Genomic DNA, 25,212 nt, shown 5'->3' with positions numbered 1-25,212 from the left:
CAGGTGCAGACAGCTTCTATAGTGCTATGGTTTGAATGTCCCCTCCAAAACTCATGTTGAAATTTAGCTGCCATTACTGTGGTATTGAGAAGTGGGACCATTAAGAGGCAATTGAGCCATGAGGGCAGAGCACTCATGCAAAGATTAAAGTCATTATTGTGGAAATGGGTTTATCATCATGAGAGCAGGTTGTTGTAAAGGTGAGTTCAGCCTTCTCTTGCCCTTCTGCTGTCCACCATGGGACGATGCAGCAAGAAGGCCCTCGCCAGATGTGGGCCCATTGACCTTGGACTTCCCAGACTCTAGAACTGTGAGAAATAAATCTCTGTTCTTTATAAATTACCCAGTCTGTGGTAATATGTTACAGCAGCATAAAACAAACTAAGACATATGGGATAGATCCAAAGTCAGAACCCAGGCCTCAGCTGTCAAGTCTCTGCTGTTCCTACATATTTTGGAAAGTGGACTGCATGAGGATGTGTAATATATTACATAAATAAAAACAAATATTTATGTAATAAACTTAAAAAATGTTACTTTAATACACTCAAGCCCATTATCTGAGAACTCATTTCAATAAACCTACATATAGGTAAACATCGATGTGTCATATAATTTTATAAAAACAAACAGAACAAAAAGTATTTTAATTCTTAAACCATCTAGAATTTACTGCAATACATGTAGATATAAGTTCATTCACCTGACTGATATCCCTGCTACATGTCCTACCAATATTTACTGAAAAACTCATTCACTTATGCATTCCTTTATCATTTCTTGAGTCCTTAATGTCTGATTCTTTCTAGCATTTCTATGCTAATCAATGTTATTATTTAATAAAATATCAAAGTTTTAAAACTGGTTATAATTATAAAATCTGAGATGTGAATATTTCATATTAATATTTTTAGGGAAAATATTAGGATTCTTGCTTTTTTGTTTATAAATGTATAAGAAAAATATCACAGAATATATATAAAACTAACAATGCTTCCCTTTTCAGAAAGGGGAATAGAAACCAGACAGATAAAGGTGTTCTAAAGATTTTTTATACATTTTACCCATAGGAAATATATTACTTATTCAAAAATAAAATTGTTTTCTAAAGATGGTTAAAATGAATTTTGAGCTCTTAAATCTTAACACTTAGCCATCAAAAAAAACAGCCTATCCAGAATTCTTCCATGGGGAATCTAGACAGGAAATCTAAATAACACAGGTTTTGTTAGTGACTACTCAGAATAGATTTACAAATAAGGAAGAAAGAATACACAGACCTATTATTCTTCTAAGAGTACATGCCTTCGAAATTTAACATAAGAGCAAATAAGCGAACGGACAGCCCTCTACCTGGAGCTGGAAAAGCGTGCTGTGACCTCAATCTTCTGCTCCATATACTGTGCTCCCTGAGGACAAAATTGTACCACATGGCAGCCAATGACCCAGTTTGCACATCCTTCCCTCTCTCCCTACTCCTAGCTCAACTGAAGATCAGAGATGATGTGAAAATCTCCAGTGATGCTCAAAGCCCTAAGGCTCATAAGTAGAGTACTTTATAATACTGAAAAACCACAGGTTTCCCTTAAATCCTATGGGATTCATTATTTATATGAAATTAGCATAATATGAGCCAAATTTTGCCCTTACATCCTGTTTATCAGCATATTACTGTTTTGTTATTACAGCTGTATTTAAAAATATAAAACATTTTGTTTATTATAGCTATTAACAGGACATGTTCTGATTTCAATTTAATCAGAGACCTTGAATGTTAACTTCTACATAGATTCTGATTTCTCTCAACAAGATAATTACCACTATCACTTCTGGTCCAACCTTAATGGGATTCATTCTAATGAAACTTCCATCAGGAAAACAAAAATCCTGAATCAAAATATTTGCTTACTTGAAAAACAGTTGGGTAACAGTTTGCTATCTTTGTTCGTTTTTCTCAGAAACTTCAATTTAGTAAAATTTAAAACTAGCCCAATGGACTTATTTATCATCTTCTTAAAAAAAAAGTAGTTGGGTAAAGAGGAATTGGCCCATTTTCCAGGTTCAAATCACACAGGCATATAGACCCCACCTCAAGACCAAAAACAATTTCTGAGAGAAAGACTTAACTGTTAAGATACAGACTGATTACCATCACATCTCGGCAGCTGAGGACACGTCCACCCTGAAGCCAAGTGATGGAGTTTGGATGTGTTGTCCCCTCCAAAACTCATGTGGAAATTTGATCCCCAATGTGGCAGTGTTGGAAACTGATTGAGTCATGGGCGCAGATCCCTCATGAAAGGATTAATGTTCCCCCTGGGTTAGGGGGGTTAATGAGTGAGTTTTCACTCTATGAGTTCCCACGAGAGCTTATTGCTTAAAAAGACCCTGGCACCTTCTCTCTCTCTTGCTTCCTCTCTCCTCATGTGATCTGCTTGTACCCACCAGCTGCTGCCACTTTCCGCCTTGAATAGAAGCAGCCTGAGGCCCGTGCCAGATGCAGCTGTCCCAGAATTGTAAGCCAAATAAACCTCTTTCCTTTATAAATTACCCACTCTCAGGTATTTCTGTTATAGCAACACAAAACAGACTAAAACACCAAGCAATACGTTTACTGAATCTGATGGTTTTCCAAATTATTAAAATCAACTCACAGACAAGACCTTCTAAGAGAGTTTGCCTTGGGTTCCATAAAACACAAAACTAAACACAGAAGTAACACTGCCTAGTTTTCTGTATACTCACTGACCTACTCACTCACTCACCAAGTATGTATCAAAATCTGTGTGATATAGATGAGTCTGGAGAAAATTACGTTAAGTGAAATAAGCCAGACAAGGAAACAGGAATATCGCATGTTCTCACTCATAACGGGGTGCTAAAAAAGAAAAGACCTAAACAATTCCTTGAGCTTTCAGAATACTAGAGATGGGGGTGTGGGGGGAGGATGTTGTTTGGGGAGGGATAGGTTGGAAAGGGAATAAGGAAAAATCATGATTTGTAATAATAATATGCTTATAATAATACATAATATTTTTAAAAAATCTATATGATAGCACTGCTGTGGTGCAGGTGGACCTGCCCTGGTGCCTCAGAGGGCAGACAAGGCATCACAGAAGAGGGTGGTATTGCACAGGGTGCGTGAAGATACCGCGCAGCTCTGCTGACTCATGCTCCCCTAGCGTTATTACCTTCTTCCTGTTCAAATCTCAAATATCACCTTGCCTGGATAAAGGTGACTGCCACTAGGTGGTATGTACTTTCTAGCACACAGTGCATTGAAAACTAATGTTTGTGGGTTAATAAAATCTAGGTAATGAACTCAGGGGCTGGTGAAGGGTTTCGGAATCTCCACCAACAGCCTGGACTGCCAGCCAATTCCCTTCTTTCTGCCTTAATCTGAACCTACATACCTGAAGGCCCTAATAGGGACATCTATACACAAGTTCTTTCAGTCAGTATTTCCTCAGCATTTGATGATGGGTGTTTATCTTGGGATATATCACAAAAACAAAGCATTAACATGGGAGTTATTGGGAAATATGTTGTCTAATAAGAGGGAATATCCAAATATGAAATGATCGCCCAAATGACTACTGCTCAGCGCATAAATGTCTGTGGGATGACTTCCTAACAAATCCATCCTCGCTCTGAAGGAACTTTTGCATAGCCAAGACAGAAATATGCCATCAACAATGGCAATATGGTTTGATAACTAGGTACTAGAACTGTGTACACAGTGTGGTGAGAGGACAGGCAGGGCAACACCTGGATCTGGGCCAGTCCAGAGAAGGTTCCCAGAGGCAGGGTCTGGATGGACACTGGCACACCTGGCAGCCAGAGAAGCAGAGTAAGGGCCTGCGGGCAGGTGAAGCCAGCAAACAAAGGTGTAGAGGCACACGGGCCTGATGCCCTTTATCATAACACAGCCAGCACTGGCGCAGTTAGAGCAAGATGCAGCCTGAAAACACAAGAGGGGCAAGAGCCTGGATGCCACCTACGGGTCGTCTCATAGGAGGTGGGGCTGGAGGCTGCCAGGGAGAGGCAGCAGGGCTGGGGACAGAGGGGGAGAGGGAGGCCCGGGGGACACGGCCTGGCCGGTGGCAGCAGGAAGAGGCCAGACAGGAGCACAGAGTGGCCAGGTGGATCAGGAGGGACCCGGGATGTCACAGGTGTCCCACTAGGAAATAACGTCAAGAGGAGTAGATGAGCACATGAGAGGAAGGACGAGGGGTGGGATGTGTTGAGGAAGGTGTGTGACAGTCTCTAAGACCCTGCTCTTGATTCTCCGTAGTCTCTTCCTAACTCACCTGCATTCCTCATTTCATCACCTGCCCTGTTATCTTCCCAAAGAGCAATCCGCTCTTTAGTTCCCACTGTCCTGAACTGCTGCCAACCCACACTAGTATCGCCACGCACCCTTTCTACTTGTACCAATGGAACAGTGAGCCCACGGGAACCTGTACAAACTTACCAAAATATTTTTTAAATTATATTCATGCCATCAATTACTAGTTTAAATTGTTATAAAGCTTTCTACTGTTCCTTTCATTATTTGTTTACACTTAAAGAGTTAATAGATGTCACAATTTAAAACATGACGTTTTTCTATTTCTAGGAACATATGGCATTTACTTAATATAAAACATTTCAAGCTCAGCAAAGCAGTGTTTAGACTTAAAATTACCCAAGCTAATTCTTTGGGGGGGGAGGGGGTTGGGGAGGGGAGGATTTGACACACTTTACATTTTAAATTTTATATTAGTAGATTGGTAGAATTTTGTTGCAATGGTTTGTATTACATATGAAAGGGTTTTACTTCTTTTCAATTTCACTTTAAAAGCAGATTAGAGAATACAAGGCATATTCAGATAAAAATTCTTATTTTGGGTTAATTATGCTAACAAAATTTTTCCTGAAAAGATAGTCCAAACTTGATCTTAAATGTGTTCTATGTAGCCTGAAGGAAAAAAGGCCATTTCCACCTAAAATAGACTACTAATTACACAGAATTAAAAAATATTCACTACACTCAGAAGTACTTTTAATAGGTCCCTCAATTATATGGCTTTCAAAATAAACTAAAAGTTCAACTTAATATCTTATCTTTATGGATTTGTTTTAGGCTTAAAAGACCACATCATAAAAATGGAACACAACAGAAAATTTGCAAGTAAAAGAATTTTAAGTTAACATTGAATATTCCAAAGATAATGGAGTGAAAATATTTCATTTTGATCATGTAAAAAACAATTTCATTAAGAATATGAATTTTAAAAATCTGAATTTTTATTTTAACTTAAATTAGGAAACAAGTATCACGTGTTATGTTCGTTTGCTCTGTACATGAACAAATTGGATAGTTCTCTTCTCGGAACACAGCACAAGGAAAAGGATAAAATATATATCCCACCAGGTTCTCACTGACGTTAGCAAGGTGCTGTTTCACAAGACAGCAGCCACCAATACTGGCTTTTTTCCCTTTACTATTGTACAAATTATTGTTTCTCTTCTTAAAATATTAAACACTAGCCTTCATGTGAACCTGTCTTTTGTTTTGGTCTTAATGAACATTTTGACTTGCCAATTGTATTAGGTCCCTAAAAAACTGCTTAGTATTACAAAGCCTGCTTATGCAAAGCAGTTTTTTAAATTTCAGTAATGACAACATGCACCAACAGGTATCCTTTTTAACTTAACACACGGAAGAATATGATATCAAGAATAATATTCTGTCACCACTAGGAACTGACTCCAAAACAAGAAAAAGTCTGCGAGGTCCTCCTCCTCACAGTCTCTATCTCCAGTGAACTTATTATTTTATAATTTAAAATGTTATCTCTTCTGTGATTTTTACATCCTGCACTAAGCAGCTCAGATGAGGTCACTGCTGTGCCAGTGAGGCCTTGCCCTGTGGCCCAGTGCTCCACAGATGGTGTCCCTAACCCTCACAGCCAAGTTGCAATCATAGTTTTTGTAACAGGGCCCCCAGTAAAGCAGCCTGGTTGAATCCAGGCATGTGCAGACATACAGCCTGAGTGGGGAAAAAATTCCCAGAAATGAACCAAAGTGGGTAAAAATAAAATCTCATTATTGTGTAGTAAAGACAAAAGACTAAATTATGATAGAAACAAAAATTAAAATAGCCAATTAAAACATTCAGCATTAGAAATATCTATAATACAAAAAATAAATAAAAAGGTATCAGCATTCTCAAAATACTAAACAGGAAAGGAAAAGCAATTTAAGAGGGAGACACCTAGAATGCAGGTCATCAGGAAGCAAGTGGAAAAAAGCAAGTCTCTCATCCAAAAGAAAGCTCTATTAGTCTTAATTTTCCCTGGAGCTATCTAATTGCTTCTGTTTATAAAAAGGACAATCACGTACTAAAATAACCCAAAGCATCACCAAAGACAAATATGGAAAAATGATATTTAGTATTAGATACATTTGAAATCACACCTGTTATCTTTTTGCCTAAGAAAACTAGTAATGTATACTATTAAGAAAATATTTTTAGGTCCAAAATATGCTTTAGAATAAAAAAGTATATTTTATTTATAGAGTGATGCTCTATTAGCCAAAATTCAATTAACCAGAATATTTCAATTGTTCTAATCATTTAGTGTATATAGCTTGCCACATTCCTCCAGTGTCTCCTTTATACTTCTCATTCTGAATCTAACTCCAAACCATAATATACGGTTTAATTTTCATTTCTGTGTGAAAGTAGATAGTACATTAAAACATAATTTAGTTCAGGAATACTTTAGCTATCTGAAACCTGTCAGATTAAGACTTACTGGCTCTTCCAACATTCATCTTACAAAAACTTATCAAAATATTATCTATTATGAATAAAAAGTCATTTAACACTTGAACGCCTTCTTAAATAAAATGCTGTAACTATGAAAGGGCAGATTTCATGTCATAGCAAAGTTATAGCTGTAAGATTGCCACAGCTGTCACAGACCAATCTGTATCAATCAAAACATTTTTAGCATGACGCCATTCATAACACCAGTTCTTAGTAAATGCCTATCAATGTGGCAAGAGGTCAGAAAAATCTTCACGACTTCTTTCAAGGAAGCTGAAAAGAAGAACCTGGATTTACAGGAAGATAATGAAGGGGTGGTGGAAGTCTACAGCTCTCTTCTGTTATTCTTGAACTTGGTCCTTCTGATTTTCTTTGTATTCTACAAATGATTGTACGCACAAATTCTAATACTTTTTTTTAATGGAAGCTGTCTAAAACGGCCTCACTGACTTCTATATTTTGTAGTGTGATATGAAAACACAAGAAACATTAAAATTTATTTACTATCACCTTAACAACACATGAATAGGATACCCACCATAAATGCACTACTAATACAATATCAAATATATAAAAGCCACATCTAAAGCTGAGAACATATTTTCTCAATGGATTATTTTATAACTGGAAATTAATTTTAAAGATAAAAAATGAAATAGTAAGATTTATGTCCAAACATCAAAACAAACTGAAGTTTAATTGAAATGATTATGAATAGGTAATCATTACCAAAAAAAAAAAAAAAAGTCATATTACAATAGAGAAAAAACCAGCAAGATCTGTTGCAAGATTTGTCTTGTTAAATAACAACTTCCTTCATTCATAAGCAGACAATATCAGCTTCTGAGATACAAGTGTTCTGCCTTCTCTGGGGCCGATACTGTGATATGGCTCTAACCCCTCTTACACCTGCATGCAATACAGAGACTAGAGAAGTCAAACACTCCACTTCCCAGCCTCACTTGCAGGTAGAGGTAGCCATATGGCTGGGATTTAGCCAAAGAGATGTCAGCTTAAGTGACTGGGCGCCCCTCCCCTATTTCTTTTTCTTCCTGCCTAAAGAACCATTGCGAGATTATTACAGTCATGAGGAAAGGGCTAAGAAAACAGCAGAGATGTTGATCCTGAAATTGCTGAGCCACTGAACATCAATCATCACAGCTGTTTCCTCTTAGGGGAGACCAATAACCTACTTCCTAGTTAAGCTGTCTGTTACTTGCAGCTAAAAGCAGTCCTACTAGGTCTCAAAAGTGAATACCAAATACAAGAACATAATCTGATAAATTTTATTCCAATTACACAAACGTATACACATCCTGCCTGACTCTTACTGAATACCTAGTCAAAACAGTTCTCTTTAGTGCTGCCTTAAGTAAATGAAAATATCTTGTTCTAATACTTCTGCCCTCCTGCAAAACATATATCCCTACTTTTTGCTACAGTGATCACTTTTAATCTCACTAGTGCAACAAAAAGAATTCCATGTCTCAGTGCAATAAATTCCCTTCACTTGAGTCAAAGACAACATAAACTCTCTGAGGTTCAAATGGCATTTTTTATAATATTTAAAACAGGTATCTTCAGCTTCGCAGAAAAACTGAATTCTAAGTGGCAGAGAATATTTCTACTTAGAAAATTCTTCTCCCTCCACTGACTCATTACAAAATTGTAACTGATATATTGAAGTAAAATTCTGAAATAAGACGGAGTTTAATACTTTTGCAAGAGTGTTGCCAGCACTTGGCAAGCCAGTGGAGTCAATTCTGAAGATTACAGAAGATTACTCCCTGATCCTGAGATATTCACTCGTGCCCGACATCCTGCACCATCACCACAACTCCTGACAGAGGAAATGACATCCTGGATCCGACAACCACACTTTGTCAATGATGCCACCCTGTCACAATACACCTAAGTGCAGATGCCCCGTGCACAGGCTCAATGAAAGGGCTTGCTCTGACTGGGTCTCTGTAATCTCCAGCCTCTCCCTCTCACCACATCTGTGCTCAGAAATTCTTTGGTTTCAATTCTTTTTGTTTCCCTGAAGGACCCATTCTCTCCCTCACCTCCAGGCTTTCACACGCTGTTTTCTCTTTCTGGAACACTTTTTCTTTCTTGGCTAATTCCACATATCCTGAGGGCTCAAACTTAAATGGCACTTCTTCTGGAAGACCTGGATAAAGGCAGCTCCAGCTGCTAAGAGCTGCCTGAGAGCCTAGTCCACACCCTACCATGATTACTTGATGTCCTGCGTCTGTCTCCTTCTGTTAAACTGTGGGCTGTGTGGAGGCAGAGGCCATGCGGGACTTAGTCCTGGCTTTATTTCTACCACCTACCGTCGTACCTGGCACACAGAACACATTGAATAGATATTTATTTACGGAATGAATTAATTAATCCTGAAATGTGAAAGACAGTTTAGAAGCAGGGGAAAGGCTGGCAGCACAGACCAAATATAAAACCCTTCAGATGGCCCAAAGTATTAGGTTGGGTGATATGAAATTGTCGATATTTGGCCATTTTTTACTTGGAAGAAGAGCAATTTCAAATACTGCAATCTAACTAGGTTGAAGCATGAACTAAGCCTGAACTAGGGAAGTGGCAGGGGGTAAAATCAAATAGAGATTTTAAAGGATGAAGTCCTAGATTCTTGCAATCAATTGGTTATGGATAAAAGAAGGTAAATAATGATTCAAAGGTGACTGAGGTTTGATGAACAGATATGGAGAAACATGGTGTCGTGAAGAGACATAGGTAAGTCGGGAATATTCACTGAACTGGAGAGGTGAGGACAAGAAGAAAATTAGTTCCGATAAGAAGGATTTCCAGGTGTAGCAATACATGAAGGATTTTGAAATCTACAGCCAGAAATTCACAGAATTTGAGGATGAGAGGACCTTGGAAATCATCTCATCTGATTCCCGTATTTTGCAGCCCTGTGAGGTTGGGAGGTCAAGGTCATTCACTTAGTTGCTAGCGGAGACAAGGCTATGACCCCAGGACTCAGAATCCAGGTCAATATCACTGCCACTAAGGCAACCCACAGTATGTCTTTTACTAAGAAAACAAATGCAAGTTACTGTTTATAATCCATTTACATAAGAACAGAGGCAACGGCTTCAATATCCACTGTTGAAGATTTTTTCAGACCTTAAAATTATGTAATTATGAATAAGCTCACAAAAGATTCTTACTGGGGATAAGCAGGATCGTATTCTTGACATAATTTTAAAATGCTTCCCACACGCAAAACTCTTTCTTCATCCCCACTATTCCTATATCCACAGCAAAATTCATGGCTGGGAAAATCTGTAAGCCAAAAATTCTCAACGGAGGTCCTAGGTTCTAGTCCCACCTCTGCCACGTACGGTGTGCTCTTGGGCAAGTACATTTACTTCTCTGGATCTTGGACCTCCTAGTGTAAAATAAGGTAGACTAGATTACCTCTATGCGCACTCTACCTCTAAAACTTATTAATGCAATCAAATAATTTTTAAAAACATTTTTATATGAATTCAGAAAATGAAATGTATCTGAAACATCATTATTAACTAAACTCTGGGAATAAAAGCCTTGTGTCTTTTGCTTAAGCTATCTTGGAAAGCTAATCTGCTTCACAAAAATATTAACAACCTAAAATGTTCAACTAATAGAGGATTGGTTACATAAATCATGACTTACACAACAGTGGGATGTCATAGGACTATTTTAAAAAGTGAGGCAGGTATACATATGTTAACATAAAAATCTAAGATATATTGACTTTAAAAAGCAAGGTGTAGAAGAAAACATAGAGTACGCTTCCATTTCTATAAAACAAAAAAAGGAAATAAAAGACCCACACATAGGTTTACACTTGTTGAGAAAATTACAGGAAGGATACACCAGCAACCATGAGAGGGACTGCCTCCGTGGGAAGGGCAGAGAGCCGGGGTAAGAAAGAGGCTCACTTAGGATTATACAACCTTCTGATGCAACTCCAAACCATAATGTATGGCTTTAATTTTTTTTTTTTTTTTTAACTTGGAGCATGGATAACTTTAACAAAAGAAACTACTTAAAATTAAAAGCTATTTAGGATTGGCTGGTTATATCACTTGCTTTTGGTTAAAGCATGGTGCTGATAAGACCAAGGTCAAGGGTTCAGATCCCCATATCGGACAGCCACGGGGGGGGGGGGGGGGGGGAGCTATTTTAGATGATACAAATTATTGCAAATATGAGGTAACCTTTAATCGTTATTTTTTCCCACCTTTTTAGTGCTTAAGATTGAAAGCGGTTACAGTGGCATGTGGGCTGGGAGCAGAGGGGCTGCTGTTTACCTCCCAGCTCACCTCACCTACCTTTGGCTGCCAGCTCAGGCCGAGAGGGAAAGGCTGGCAAACTCGGATGACAGGCCAAGGGGAGTTAGGAAACAGGAGAAAGAGGTACCAGAAAAAATGAGAATTATCCCACAGAGAAAGGAGATGCTTCAGAGAAAACTAAAAACATTCAGCCAGAAAAAAGTCACCAGGGACCGAGATGAGCCAAGAGAAAAACAGGAGACATACAGGCTGACGAGCACATGAAACAGGAAAAAAAAAAAACTCTTCTCTTTACATCTGAGTCAAACAATCCCATTACAGTTAACACTACTGGCCAAAAACAAATGTAACGGCACCCTAGATTTTACATACCATGGTTGTACTTTAGCATCTAGAACAAGGGGTAGCAACGTGAGACAACTGACCGCCTAAAAGTGAGCAGGCAGGTTTGCATACACCTAAAATACACAGGGAATTGATTTCCATCTTAGGCACAGAAAATAAGCAGTCAATGCAAGCATAAACATCAGGGGCAGTATTTTGTGACTGCGAACATTTTCACCGTGAAGATTGGAAAACTAAATCTGTGATTCACTTATAACCTCTCCTCAACCATTAGGATGTTTTTCTGAAGTGCTTAGAATATGGAAATCCTATAACTTCTCATAATCACAGTGAGAAACTACATAATGAATAACTATACAAACCCTCTCATCTCACCTCTTTTTCTAAGGGAAAGAAACAGTCTTAATTTACTTATGTCCTATTTCCAAAATCATTTGAAGTAAAATGTAATTTAACAGGTGTTGATTTGCACAGATTTGGTTGGTTACAGAGACAAGGGCTAGAGAGCACCCAGGCAACAATTCTGCACTCCAAAAACCCAAACAGAACACAATCTGCTTGCAAACAGCAAAGGTCTTACGCAGTCATGGGCATAAGAGATAACTGCTTATTTGTACGAATGAAGCCTACTTCTCTCATTAGAGGTTTAATTACCCCATTATCTATCTCCTTAGAAAATCTGTGATAAACATCTGCAAGTTCATCAAGATGTCCCCCGTGCAACACTAAACAGAGATCTATGCAAGACAAACCTGTATGGAAAATAACAGTGCTCTTCCTAAACCCTGAAGGAAGTCGGAGATTTCGCAGCAATCCTTTGGCAGTCAGTCGTACGTGAATAGTGGATAAGGAGAATTTGGGAGACAACAACATGTCTTCGGAGCAGGTGGAAAGATTTCACAGAAGCAGCTTCCGTGGACTACATAGCAAATGTCATTCCACCACAGACACACAAAAGAAAAAAACCCAGAGCTATCCAAGTGTTCCTGGCTTCCGTTTCCACTCCCAGATGTTGCCAAAACAATGCTCTTCCTCTGAATAAAATCTCCTCTTCGCAAACCCAGAAGTAAGCAGCCTGTGAATGACATCACAGTCTACATGCCTATGGGGTTGTTATGGTTTTCAGCAGAGATGGTAAAGGGGAGGGGAAAGTGGGTGGTCTTAGGAGCTTTATATAACAACTGGTTATGTCACAGATCCTGCAACTACTTGCAAGATCGTTAAGGGAAATTAACTACTTCAAGTGCCTAATGTTTATTTAGTAACTAGAGAAAAACTAAGATTCCATTCAAGTAATCTGTGTCCTGATTTTAACATTTTTAATTATTTATATTCACACGAATAACATTGAGTATTTTTCAGATATTTCACATGTACACCTTTATATAAACCTGACACCCTTGACAGCTTTAAAAAAAGGCTTCAAGCAACAAATGTCCCCATCTACAATCTTTAATAAAATTTCTATTTTAATGTATTAATGACAAATTGACAACAGGTTAAAAATCAATTTAATTCTCATGTGCTGAGGACCTCATGAATAATCAACAATAAAAGGTTAATGCAATTTCTCTACCAGAAAAAAATACAATACTTCCAGGGGAACAGTCAATCAGGCAGTATTCTAAGGACTACCCTCACTGTGTGAGCAATTGCATTTATAATAGAAGGTCAGGTAGTCTTCTACAGTGATCATCTGACATCAGGAATGTGCGGAGGGCATTGTTAGCTTTTACAGGAGTCTATTCATTTTTATCTCAGTAAAGTGGTTTGTAAAAGTACATTAACATTTGATGGCAAAAACCAAAATAAGCTGAAAAATAAAGATATAGATATAAGAAAATTAACACCGGCAATATGCTCACTTAAGTAAAGCTAATTCTATTAAACCAGAAATAGCCTAAACTCAAAACGTTTTTTTAATTTCAAAATATGTAAAAAATAATCTATGTCCATTTTCAAGATTTCCTAGAAAATAAGACTCAGAAATAAATGCAGAAATTGTTAACCATAAATCCTATTATATGCTATTAAAATGGGCAGGAAGCAATTATTCTTTTAGAGATTCTATAGAGCATTTAGGGTGTGAAGAGGGCAGGAGACAGGCAGAATAAAAGGAAAATTTGAATAATTCCTCGTCCTCTGCACTCACCCCCCACCCTGCCATTTCATAGGCCATTGACAAGAGAGATGGACTTGATAACCTGTCGAGGGTCCCTGAAAGAAAGTTGGAGCTTGTTTATTCACAGATCGGGAATCTTCTAAACACACTGCACTCATGGCGACTGAAGCACAAATAATCAAGGAATTAAAGTCAAAGTTCCTTTTAGGTGTTGCCTTTTCGCTTTATCACTGAGTATTATTATGTAAAACAACAACAACAACAACACAAACCCCCCAAAATCAAACGTCTTTTCCTTCCAGATTCTGAATATTAAAAACATGCCATAACCTCTTTCTCCACCCCTAAAAATCTTGTAAAAACCAAGATACTAATCAGCATTAAAATTATAAATAGAAGAATGGAGTCAAATATTCATATGATTAAAAACAGATATGCCACCACTCCATTAAAATCTGAGGGTTTTTTGTTTTGTTAAGTAATAGTAAACTCTAAATGATCCTTGTTAAAAGGGAAATCCTTCAGCCTAGACTAGCCAAAAGATGAAATTAGCAATCTAGCCACCAATTAATCATATTCATTAAAATTTTTACTTGGATTACACTAAACCATACCACATATATTAAACATCAACGATAACAACCTTTTTTTAAACAGCAGAGCAAGAAGCTTCAAGAATAAAGAATGAATGCCAGTGAGAAGGAAAAATCAAAAGCAGTTGTTTGTACAATAAAATGCACACACACAAGCAGAAAGGTGCACTACATACAAGACTAAGAATTGCTCCAATTGGATTTCAATTCTTTCCCAAGCGTACTCTGCCCCCTGGTGGCCATCTAGCACAAGGGCGCCAAAGCAAAGGGGCTGCTTTAAGCAATCCATTAAGAGCAGCCAAGGCTTCTCTTACACACTTTACATTTCTTTACTCATTGAAATAAACGAATAAACAGTTGTTTTAAGGTTACAATTATTTTTATAAATATATACTTCTGGGGGAGCAAAGATTAAAAAATTGGTTCAAAAAAGTTCTTTGATGCTTTATTTGATCAGCTCTTATCTCTTGTACACTCTCTATAGTTTCTGAGATTATACTAAATATGGAAGGAGTTACTAAAGATAAGAAAGTGTCAGTCTTTGTTATTCTACAAAGTCTTAATTTGATTTTAAGAGAACATGATAAGAATCACCAAGGACAGCAGGAGAGAAATTAAGGAAATTTTGGTACCTAAGATGGAACAGTTTATAGTTACACAAATTAGGCATGAGATGATCTTTATGAAGTACAGCAAAGCTTGTGTTCAAATGTCAAGTGGAAAAACAAAACCATGATTTAAAATTTATGCAATGTAGGATCTCAACTTTAAACAAAAAGAATAAAGAATATTGAAGCAAACATACCAAAATGTCAGCAATGCTCTGGGAGTAGGCATTATTTTTATTTTTCTTTGTTATATATTTCTGTATTTTTCTTTCCTTCTTTCTGCCTTTTTTTTCTTTTCACAAAGATCATAAAGCCAGAAAAAAATAATCTTCTTAAAAAGTTTAACTGTTAGAATAGTTTTATAGAAAGCGTCCAAAACAAGCTGAGTTTCTATGACACATTAAAAAAAAAAATTAAAAGACTGTAATCTGTAATCATTACCAAGAACAATGTCACGAAGATTTCCCCATGTATTTTCTTCTAGGACTTTTACAGTTTCAGATCTTATGTTTAAGTCTTTAATCCATTTTGAGACGATTTTTGTGTAGTGTCAGATAAGGGTCCAATTTCATTTATTTGTATGTGGATACCCAGTTTTCCCAACACCATTTGTTGAAGAGACTGTTTTTTTCCCCACTGTGTATTCTTGGCATCCTTGTTGAAGATCAGCTGACTATATGTGCATGGATTTATTTCTGGGCTATTTTATTCCATTGGTCTATATGTCTATCCTTATCGCACGACCATACTGTTTGAACCACTGTAGCTTTGTAACATATTTTGAAGTCAGAAATTGTGATGCCTCTAGTTTTGTTCTTTCTCAAGATTGTTTTGGTTATTCAGGGGTCTCTTGTGGTTCCATGTGAATTTTAGAATTTTTTTTCTACTGCTGTAGATCTCTTTGGGTAGTATGGACATTCAATTTCTATTGTGGAGTTTTCTTTATTTTGCTCATTTGAAAGACCTCTACATAGAGTAAGTAAGCTGCTGATGTTGTCCCAGTTTATTCTTTGCTTATTAATATTCTTTATAAAGTTTTTGACCAGAGAAGCTTAAAACTTTTGTTGTCATAATTATTAATCTCTTCTATCATATCAATGTTCCTGGAAAGGCCTTTTCTACTCGTCTATATTTTTAGTGCTTTTAATATTTTAATTTTTGTGTCTAAAAGTAATCCATCTGGAATACGCTTGTATGTAGTTTGTGAAGAGATCTAGCTCCTGCTAAAAAGGTAGCCATTGTCCCAAGATTTACTAAATGGTCATCTCTCTCCTCCACCCAATAATTTGAATTTATCACTTATCTAAATAACATCTGCTTTTTAAGTATAGAAGGAGAGTTAGGTCACCATAAAGCAACAAAGAAGGACAGCCTCATCTCTACTGTCACCAGAGGAAACCCAGGCAGCATCAGCATCACCTCATCAGAGCAGGCTTTCAACTCTGAACCATTTTCCAACACTTGCAACAAAGGAGATACAGAAAGCCTCCCTATCCTCCTGTGCCATCTTTACTAATGGGGATAGGAAGAGCAGTGCATTTTGTTTTCCAGGGCAGACACCATGGCACCTGAGACTGATGACCTTGTGTAAAACAATCGGGGAGCTGGATAAATACAACTCTGAGACTGCTGGTATCCCAAACAGCTTTCATGTGTGCTAGGACCAAGGTAATAATAGCATGCTGTGCTATGTGTGACCTCTTCCTCATAAACAGTAAGCCAAGTTTTATTTAGAGTCAATGCCAACTAGAATCTTGTAGCATCGCAACCTTTAAATAAATTACAGCAGCTAGGCCCTATGAGGATGATTCTTCACTTTAAGTGGTCTTTCCTGCTTGTTTTAAGGATTTAAAATAATTCAACTTCCTGCGAAAGGACTCTAAAAATAAGCCACTAGAATATAAAAACAGTGGAAAGGATTATCATCATCACCATGCTTAGCAGCAGAAGTAGGTATTACTTGAGGACCTTTTTTTTTTTTACAACAATTTTATAAGTCGAAATTATTCCCATACTGAGCATTATTCCCCAAATACTCCTATATTCCCAAATGAGAAATATGAGACTTGGAGAGGCTTAGCAATAGCCCAAGGGCAGGACACAAATAGAAAGCAGCAAGAGCAAGATTTAAACCAGCATCCAGTGTCTCAAAAGTTCACTCTCTTCCTGTTCTTCTCCACTGTCCTATAAGATAATGGAATTTCTTTAAAATAACTGATTAAGATTAAACTAAAATAATGGTGTAACATTTTCAACTATTACGTTATTCCAAAAATTGAAAAAATAATACCCCATGTTACGAGGGTATGGTAAAGCCAAAATCTTTTATGTTGTCAATCATGGTAAAAACTGATAAGCTTTTGGAAAACAATTTGGTTATTTGAATGACTACAAATATAAATTTGTTCTGATTTACTTATACTACTTTTAAGAATCTATCACAAAAAAATTCCCCAAACTTTAATTGTAAAGACATTCATCATAAAATCTGTTATGAACGTGACACAGAAGTACCCCAAATATTCAAGAGGATTAGTTAAATGTCACTGCATATGCAAATGTGAGTCATTAAAAGCGATTAAGTGAGAAAACAGGATATAGTTAACTGAATTTTATTTAAAATCACAAATTAAAAAAACGAAAAGATGGTTTCTAAACCTCTAAATGCTAAGCTTTTTGGAATTTGGCAAACTACTATAATTAAAAGTAAGTGATTATTTTACTAAAACTAAAGAATATGAATCTGATCAATTGTAATCTTCACTGTTTGTTGCTTTAAAAGAATAAAAGATCTCAAAGTCATAGTACAATGATTTAAAATTTAATACTCAGAGAAACATGTTTGTATGTAGAGGCAATGTCTTCTGTAACATATAAAATATGACTATTTGCCAGCAGGATATAAAGAAAGTCAAGGTGATTTGCAGTCATAGAATATCACAGTGGGGAGAAACCTTAGAGATCAACTCTTCCAATTACACAAAAAATAAAACTAAAGAGGTTCAATGATCTACCCAAACTCGTTGGTTGTCTGGATACCATTTCTTAGCACCAAAGATTAGTGTCAAAGCCAACACACAGCAACTCTTTCTCGTTAAACTCATCATGATACCAGATTAGTCTTAAGTCATGATAATAACTAACCATCAAATAGAAGAAACTGGAAAAGTCATGCTTATGATTTAGGGAAAATATATGGACATACCACACAATCTGTATTTAACTGCAATGCTGACCCCTTAAAATATACCCTTTTCCTCTGCAAATATTAGAGCAGTGATTAAAATTATGTTTAAAATATTAGTGATTAATTGAAGACAGGTATTATAGAAATCTACCATATACTTCATTTCTATTCCATGTTTAAAGGCTTTGCCAAACAAACCTATAACATGACCCGTACTTTCCTTCTTTTTTTCGCCCCATCACTTAATCAGGAGTTAATTTGCCATTCTGATAACCCTGCCTGTGAGGGGTCACTGATGTGACAAGGGTCAATGATATGCTTTGGAAATAAAGCAAGATGTCAGTCCAGCAATCTAACAAGGGAAAATGCCTAATACCATAGCTTTTCTCTATATTAGAGAAAGGAGATAGATATTGAGGATTATTATTTACTGTGCCTGTCAAAAAATAATACTTTATCATAGTTCACACATGATCACAGACTTGAGACATAAATTAAGACTGCCTTTCTAAGTTCCATATTTAGTTTAGATTAAAATAGGCTTATTAGATTTAACCAGCCACTTTACTATGATCAATGACAGTTTCCAAAGCAGAGAGAAGTCACTCATAAGAAACAGTACTTAAAAGAAGTGTTTAAAATTTGTATTTTAAAAGCTACAAAACACTGTTGAAAGAAGTTAAATAAGACCTAACTGAATGGGAAGACATCCTATATTCATGGATTGGAATTCTTGATATTGTTACGACGGCGATACTCCACAAATTTATCTACAGATTCAATGCAATCTCTACCAGAATCTCAGCTGACTTTACAGAAGCTGACAAGTTGATTCTAGAAATTCATATGGAAATTCAAGGGACATGTAGCCTTCCTTCCTAGAACTTATTCCAGTTGTGATTCCTGTTTATTTATGCAATTCTTTGACTATCCTGTAAGTTCCCTGAACACAAGGCCCTTGCTCATTTTTGACTCACAACTGCATTAACGCCTGACACTGTCACAATGCACTAAACTGCAGTCGATGTGCTGTAATGTGTTCTTCTCACTTGCTGTTCTCATCTGCAATGGACCTAGAAGCCACATACCTATCTTATCATCTGTATATAAAATAAGAGAACGTAGGTAGTGTATGGGAGAGGTGATCAGTTATATATAAAGTACAGGAAATGCAGTGAATACATTTTGTGAAATCTTCCATGGCTTCTCGAGAGAGAGAGTTTTTGATTCTCTGTTGGGGCTCAAACGGTTGAGGCTGCAGTCTGTCTTAGAGATAAGAGCGTGTCCAATAGAAGTGTAAAAAAGAACAGAAAAATGTAGGCTGTTGAAGTGTTAAAAGATGTTAAAGCCAGATCTTGAGACTATGTAGCAATTAAAGACTATCCAATTTAAAAATAGCATTTATCTTGAGAAAAGTATATTTTCCATTTAGTTTAAACCACATAACAAAATCATTTTTTAAAAAGCTACAATTATCTGTTACTAATAAAATATCCTTTTACGCATCAGATGCCTTGCTAAGTCATAAGCAGTTATGTTTACACCTCAAACCTGAAATTTTATTTATATGCATACCAGTGAAAAATTGCTGTAAATAAATTTAAATACTTTTCATAATACAACTTTACAAAAAGAAAGATTCTTTTTTCCCCATCCATATTTAAAGTGGTCACTTACCCACATTAAAAGCTGTAAATAGATTTTTTCTTGAAGGACCTAAAATAGAAAAGAAATAGATGTGAAATACACGTTTTATTTAAAATATCAAATAAAACCAAACTATTTTGTAAATAAGAGTTATTTTCAAAAACAATACATTAAACTGTACATTTTGGGTTCCAGGTGGGAAATACCATTGCAATGTAATCTTATCAAGTGTATTTTAAGTATAAGATGATATTCCAAATAACACCAAAGTGACAGTGGGATATGAATTCATCATCACACAATTAAATATGATCAATTTTAATAGGACAAGCCACAGTATTTTTTTCTTAGTCAAGAACAGCTGAAGTTCAAATTTTAACAGTACCAAATGTACACATTTACTAGGACCATAACGCTACTCCACTGCTAACAGAGGAGACTTTATGAAAGACAGCCACTAGTGTGTGCTTTCTCAAACTCCCAATTTCTACTCAGCTAAAGAAAATATATGCACTTAAGCTATTCCTCTAAACTGATACAATATAAAATACGACCAGGAATGGTCCTAGGTACAGAGCTCTAAGTCATTGGAAGAAAACTACAAGTGCCTCTACTTGACCTGAAATAGTCACTTGTCGAGCATAGTCATCTGCAGATTACTAGTTAGAGCAGCTGCCATATTCTATCTGCGGAATTTTACAGAGATGATAATCTCTTAAAATATGTGGCCGTTATAAATGGAAAGCATTGATTCCCACTCAAATAAAGCCTTTGTGACACCAAAACTTAGAAATTCAATAGCGAGGCACTTTAGAATACTGAAGCTCCCTGTTCTACAAAGTTATCAGTGGAACTCTCTGAAAACTTGACAAGTTTATTTCCAGTTACTGCTGTGTGGATTACGGGGCTTTATCCTCATCAATAAAAACCACAGTTTCACATCCTGATGTCATCCATTTCCTGCCTGAGAAATTTAAGACCCTGTACAAATGAGAACCTGCTGGCACACTGAATAATTTCCCAAATATTTATATCTATTTTCAATTCAGCAGAAAGAAAAAAGAGTTGATAAACATGCAGTAGGTAATTAACCTCAAGTTAGCACAAGATCCTTTAACACACACACACACACACACACACACACACACACACACACACACACACACACACACACACACACACTGAGGAGGATGCAAAGCAATAGATACTCATAGTGCTGTGAAGGAGCAGCTACTTTTTAGAAAGTTACTTAGTGATGTTCACGAATAATTTCAAAGAGGTTCCTACAGTTTAACCCAACAATTCCTCTTTCAGGGATATGCCGTGGACATAATTAGAATCTGAAACAGTAAATCATGATTCACAAAGATGCTCATCTCAGTATTATGCACAATAAAACTCAAAAATTGTCCCATATAAACAAAACTGAACAAAAATAGAACTGGAAGACAGTAGACTACTACATAGCCATTTAAAGTGAGGGAGCTTTCATGATACGCTGTTAAGTTATTAAGAACCAAGATACAGAAGAGTGTATACACTATGATCCCATTTGTTGAAACAAAAACAAAACCATGTTACCTGCAAGGGAGAGAGAAAAACCAAAACCCCAAAACTGGAAGGACATGCCACAGTAATTGTGGCTGATGGAATTAAGAAAGACTCTATATATTTCTGTGTTTTCCGAACTCTGTAACATAAACATTGGTCCCATAGGTCAGGTTTCTTATTCACAATCATTCTTTCAGTTACGCAGTCTTTCAATTCACTAAGCAAAGGAAACGTCTGATGTGCTTCAGACTGACTGTGATAAAGTTGCTGAAAACACTGCGTGTTAGGTATACCCCACGTATTTTGCAAATCTGAAAGTTACTCTTAATAGCCACAGCAAATATAATGTGATAGAAAGAAGGATTACAGAGAAAGAGGAGAAAAATGAAAAAAACAGAAAAAAGAACATGGTCTTAGACCAAAGACACGAAGGCATGATTAAAAAAAAAAAAGAAACATCTATTCTGATGGGAAGAAAATTGTGCTTTTCTCTTCCTTTCTGTCTCACTACTCTAGAGCACTGTCTTAGAATAATTTAACTCTAGGAGTACTGTTTATTTCCACCTTATACCTTCCTTCCGCCTGCTGATTTACACGTAGCCAGTTTTAACTATAGAATCCACCAACTCTCAGAACAAGAAAAACTCCCTCAGTGTAAAAATGTATTATATCTCCTCACTCAACAGACTTTTTATAAACAATTAAATATACCATAAAGCTAATCATCAAAATTTAACTCCCTACCATCCAAGGACCATAAATGTCTTGCCCTCCCTCTTCTGTCCACAATGAGGACCATACCTTTCGGAGGAGTTTTTAGCAAGTGTACATGAGCTCTGGGTACCAAAGGCTTCAAATGTAAGGATCCTGAGGAACTGCTTTGAAATGCTGGTTTTGGAGGTTTCTCCTCATACTTGATGACAGCAGCATGGCCAGCTGTAACAAAGGAGAAAGCACATTGCAGTTTATAGGTAAATACAGTTTTAACCTTCCACATTTATTCCTTCCTCCTTGAATCAATAATGTTCGCTAAGCACCTATAAGGAAGCCAGTCATTACAGTGTGCTGGGAACACAAAGGCTGACAATAGTAACTTTGTCCGCTCAGGGATGCCACATAAATGCTATAACCAGAGTGACTGTACATCCTGGTTGGCCTGGCACAGTCCAAGCTTATGCATCTTGTGCAGTTCAGTTTTCATTCTAGATAAAAGTAGGGAGAGAAATTATAAGTCCTCCCATGCTGTGTAACAAGTATGCTCAAGGTGCAGCTAGGAAGATGAGCCCCAGGAGGACCAGGCAGAGAACAGGCACCAGCCACATTAACGATGCAAGAATGATAACGTACGAACTCCTTGGTAGCTACAAAGATGAGACTTGGTCTGGATCCTCTGCTGCAGCAGCCAGGGCTTAAAATGCCCTGCAACAAAGGTGCCAAGCCCCAAAGGTAATCTCGCCTAAATAATAAAAATCATCTTTCATATTACATGTAAAAATTTCCCCTCCACCAACCCAGACTGAATTTTTTATTGTTTGCTTCTAAATAATCCTCAACAACCAATTCTAAGCATCTGATTCCATTCTACTATTCAACACTTAAAAGCACAAGTCTCTTTACTACCAACTTGGATCCTTTTCCTCCCCTCATACTTCTAGTAAAGGGTAAGATGCCTATCTTGTTTATAAACATGCTATAAATGTGAAGACAGATAGAAATTTTTCACTAGGTTCAACTATCCCAATTCCTACAGCGGTGTTTATAGATGTCACATTCAAACCTTGTAAAGACATGCTGTTATTCTCCCGTGATCTACGTCCAGTCCCTGTACAATGGGCCATCTGTTTTTTCTTCTGCCCGGATAACACTTCTGCTGTTAGGTCAAATCAACACAGAGCCTTCCCTCCTGCTGACAAGCTTCTGTCAATTTCCGGTCCTTCTTTCCAATTTTTGTCCTTTCCAGAACCTAGAGACTTGGTTTCTCTAAAGTTGACAGGAAGCTAATAAAAAGTCTACCACTATACTTTTTAAAGGATAGACGAGGAATAGCTTCACAATCTTAAAATGACAGAACCAAAATTTCATACAGCACATTTTTCATATTTTCGTAGAAGGTGGATATTGAATTTCAGTTAGTATTTCAGCCTTTGCTGAATCAAATGTAATAAAGGAAGCAAATGATGTTATTTCACAGTCTTAACTGTGTATTAATAACAATCTGGATTTTAGTCTTACTTTTCATGAAGCAACTTTTTTTTTATTATATTCAGCAGCAAATAAGTAACTTATTTATTGCAAAAATTAAATTGAGTTCAATTTACAGTCCTAATATGAAATGAATATATTCTAAATTCATGCTTTTCTAAGCTTTAGACAGTTTACAAAAAATCCAGTAAAAAGATTTCTCACTAAAGCAAAGGACCCATTTCTTACGAGGCACGATACTCCTGTGCCTGGGCTCTCTGTCACATGCAGAACAGCTGGTGTTGTCCTGGAAATAAACTCTCACTGCTATTCTTCAGGCTCAGTACAACACTAGATCCAGCACCAGATCCATCGTCAACTTTGTAACACACAAGAATCAAAAATCCATCTTTCAAGGATAAAATGTCTGATTTGACAAACACACATATATTTATATTTTATACATAATTACACATATGAAAAATATAAGCTGTATATTCATACACTCTATGCTCAAATATTACACATGCTTGCCACCTTAGTACTGCTGGGCACAAACGGTGCTGAGATGAACAGACTCTTATGACCACGACAGGGGACCACGGCAACTCAATGACAGTTGGTGTACAGAGTCAATATGTGAAATTCCACATGTGCTGACCTAGGTCTCAACCAGCTCCAATATATAGTTAAAAATTGCCTCTGTTATATTGTAATCCTTGGTCCTGTCAATTATGCCAGAATAAGAGTCTCTCTGCAATCCTTATCTTCATTGCCCTGTGGCCAAAATGTGATTCGAGTGGAAAAAAGAGAGAGATGACTGAGCCTAAAAAGAAAATGAAGGGATATTCCCAGAAAACTAAGCAGAAATGATTTTCCTACTAGAAAAGGGCTTCGCATTGTTCCAGACTTTAATTTGCAGACTAACATTTCCTACTACATTCTAGCATCTAGTTAAAATCAGTTTTTGCTTTGTTTATTAAATTATGTATATACACACGGAGCCAACATTCTGTTCACTTCTTGAATTTTTGTGAATCGGTTTAACACTCCATATTCCACACTGTGCCAGATCATCTGCCCACCTGGCTTAAAACCAAACCACTACTGAAGTCTAAGCTTTCAAATTTCAAAAGCAAAATCACTCAATTTCGTAATAACAAGAATGTCTCCCAGACACCTAGAAAAACATTAACAGAATGAGAACAAAATTAATAGTGGTCTGGATAATAATATTTCCTTATGGACTAGTGCATTCAGGAGTGCTAAGTACTAACAGGTGTATCGGGTAGAACAGGTGCGCACACTGCCTGTCTCCTCTTCCTCACCTGTGGCAGACATCACTAGTCAAACACAAACTTGCCCTCTGAACCTGGAGGCAGCCCAAGAAACCCTCCACACTGTATGTACTGCAGGTGATCCTTATCAACTGACTGGTCTTGGTCTTGGCAGGTGAAAAACAACAGTCACTCGCCATTCCTGCCCTGAGAAAAAAACCTGAGGATAAATAAGGCTCCTCCCGCTCTCTATCAGCTTAATCGAACAACTCAAACCACCCTCCTTCCACCTTATTAGGCACATCTCTGTACAGCCAAGGAAATAAAGAGGTCAGAGATGTGTTGCTGCAAGGATTGTGAAGATGATCTAGTCCTCCCCTCTTGTTCATCGGATGAGGACACGGAGGTTAAGAGAAGAAAAAGATGTCCAACTTCGTGTGAGTTAAGAGAAAAACGAGGACGAGTCCGAGTTGAGTGCCTTTTCTACGTATCGCACCATCTCAGCCAGGGCTGGCCCCAAGCGTGAAGGAAGATTTATGCTCCATTCCTTTATTTAGACTGCTTCTGCTGTCCTATTTCC

General features: G+C 37.0%; 1 protein-coding gene across 3 annotated transcripts in view; it reads right to left on the bottom strand.

Annotated features, from left to right (window-relative positions):
* MTUS1 (microtubule associated scaffold protein 1) overlaps positions 1–25,212 on the bottom strand; it is a 155,667-nt gene that overhangs the window by 36,646 nt on the left and 93,809 nt on the right. For 2 of the 3 annotated variants that reach the window (XM_063076522.1, XM_063076521.1), the window contains exons 5-6: positions 21,976–22,110; positions 19,654–19,692 (exon numbers count right to left, since the gene is read on the bottom strand). In XM_063076522.1, the coding sequence (XP_062932592.1) occupies positions 19,654–19,692; positions 21,976–22,110 (174 nt within the window). Of the gene's footprint in view, positions 1–12,218; positions 12,482–19,653; positions 19,693–21,975; positions 22,111–25,212 lie in introns of those variants that run through there. The other variant, XM_063076523.1, reaches the window with a different exon arrangement.

Source organism: Cynocephalus volans, chromosome 13, assembly GCF_027409185.1.
Source record: "Cynocephalus volans isolate mCynVol1 chromosome 13, mCynVol1.pri, whole genome shotgun sequence".
Classification (NCBI taxonomy): Eukaryota; Metazoa; Chordata; class Mammalia; order Dermoptera; family Cynocephalidae; genus Cynocephalus; species Cynocephalus volans.
This window is presented reverse-complemented; position numbering and strand designations above follow the sequence as displayed.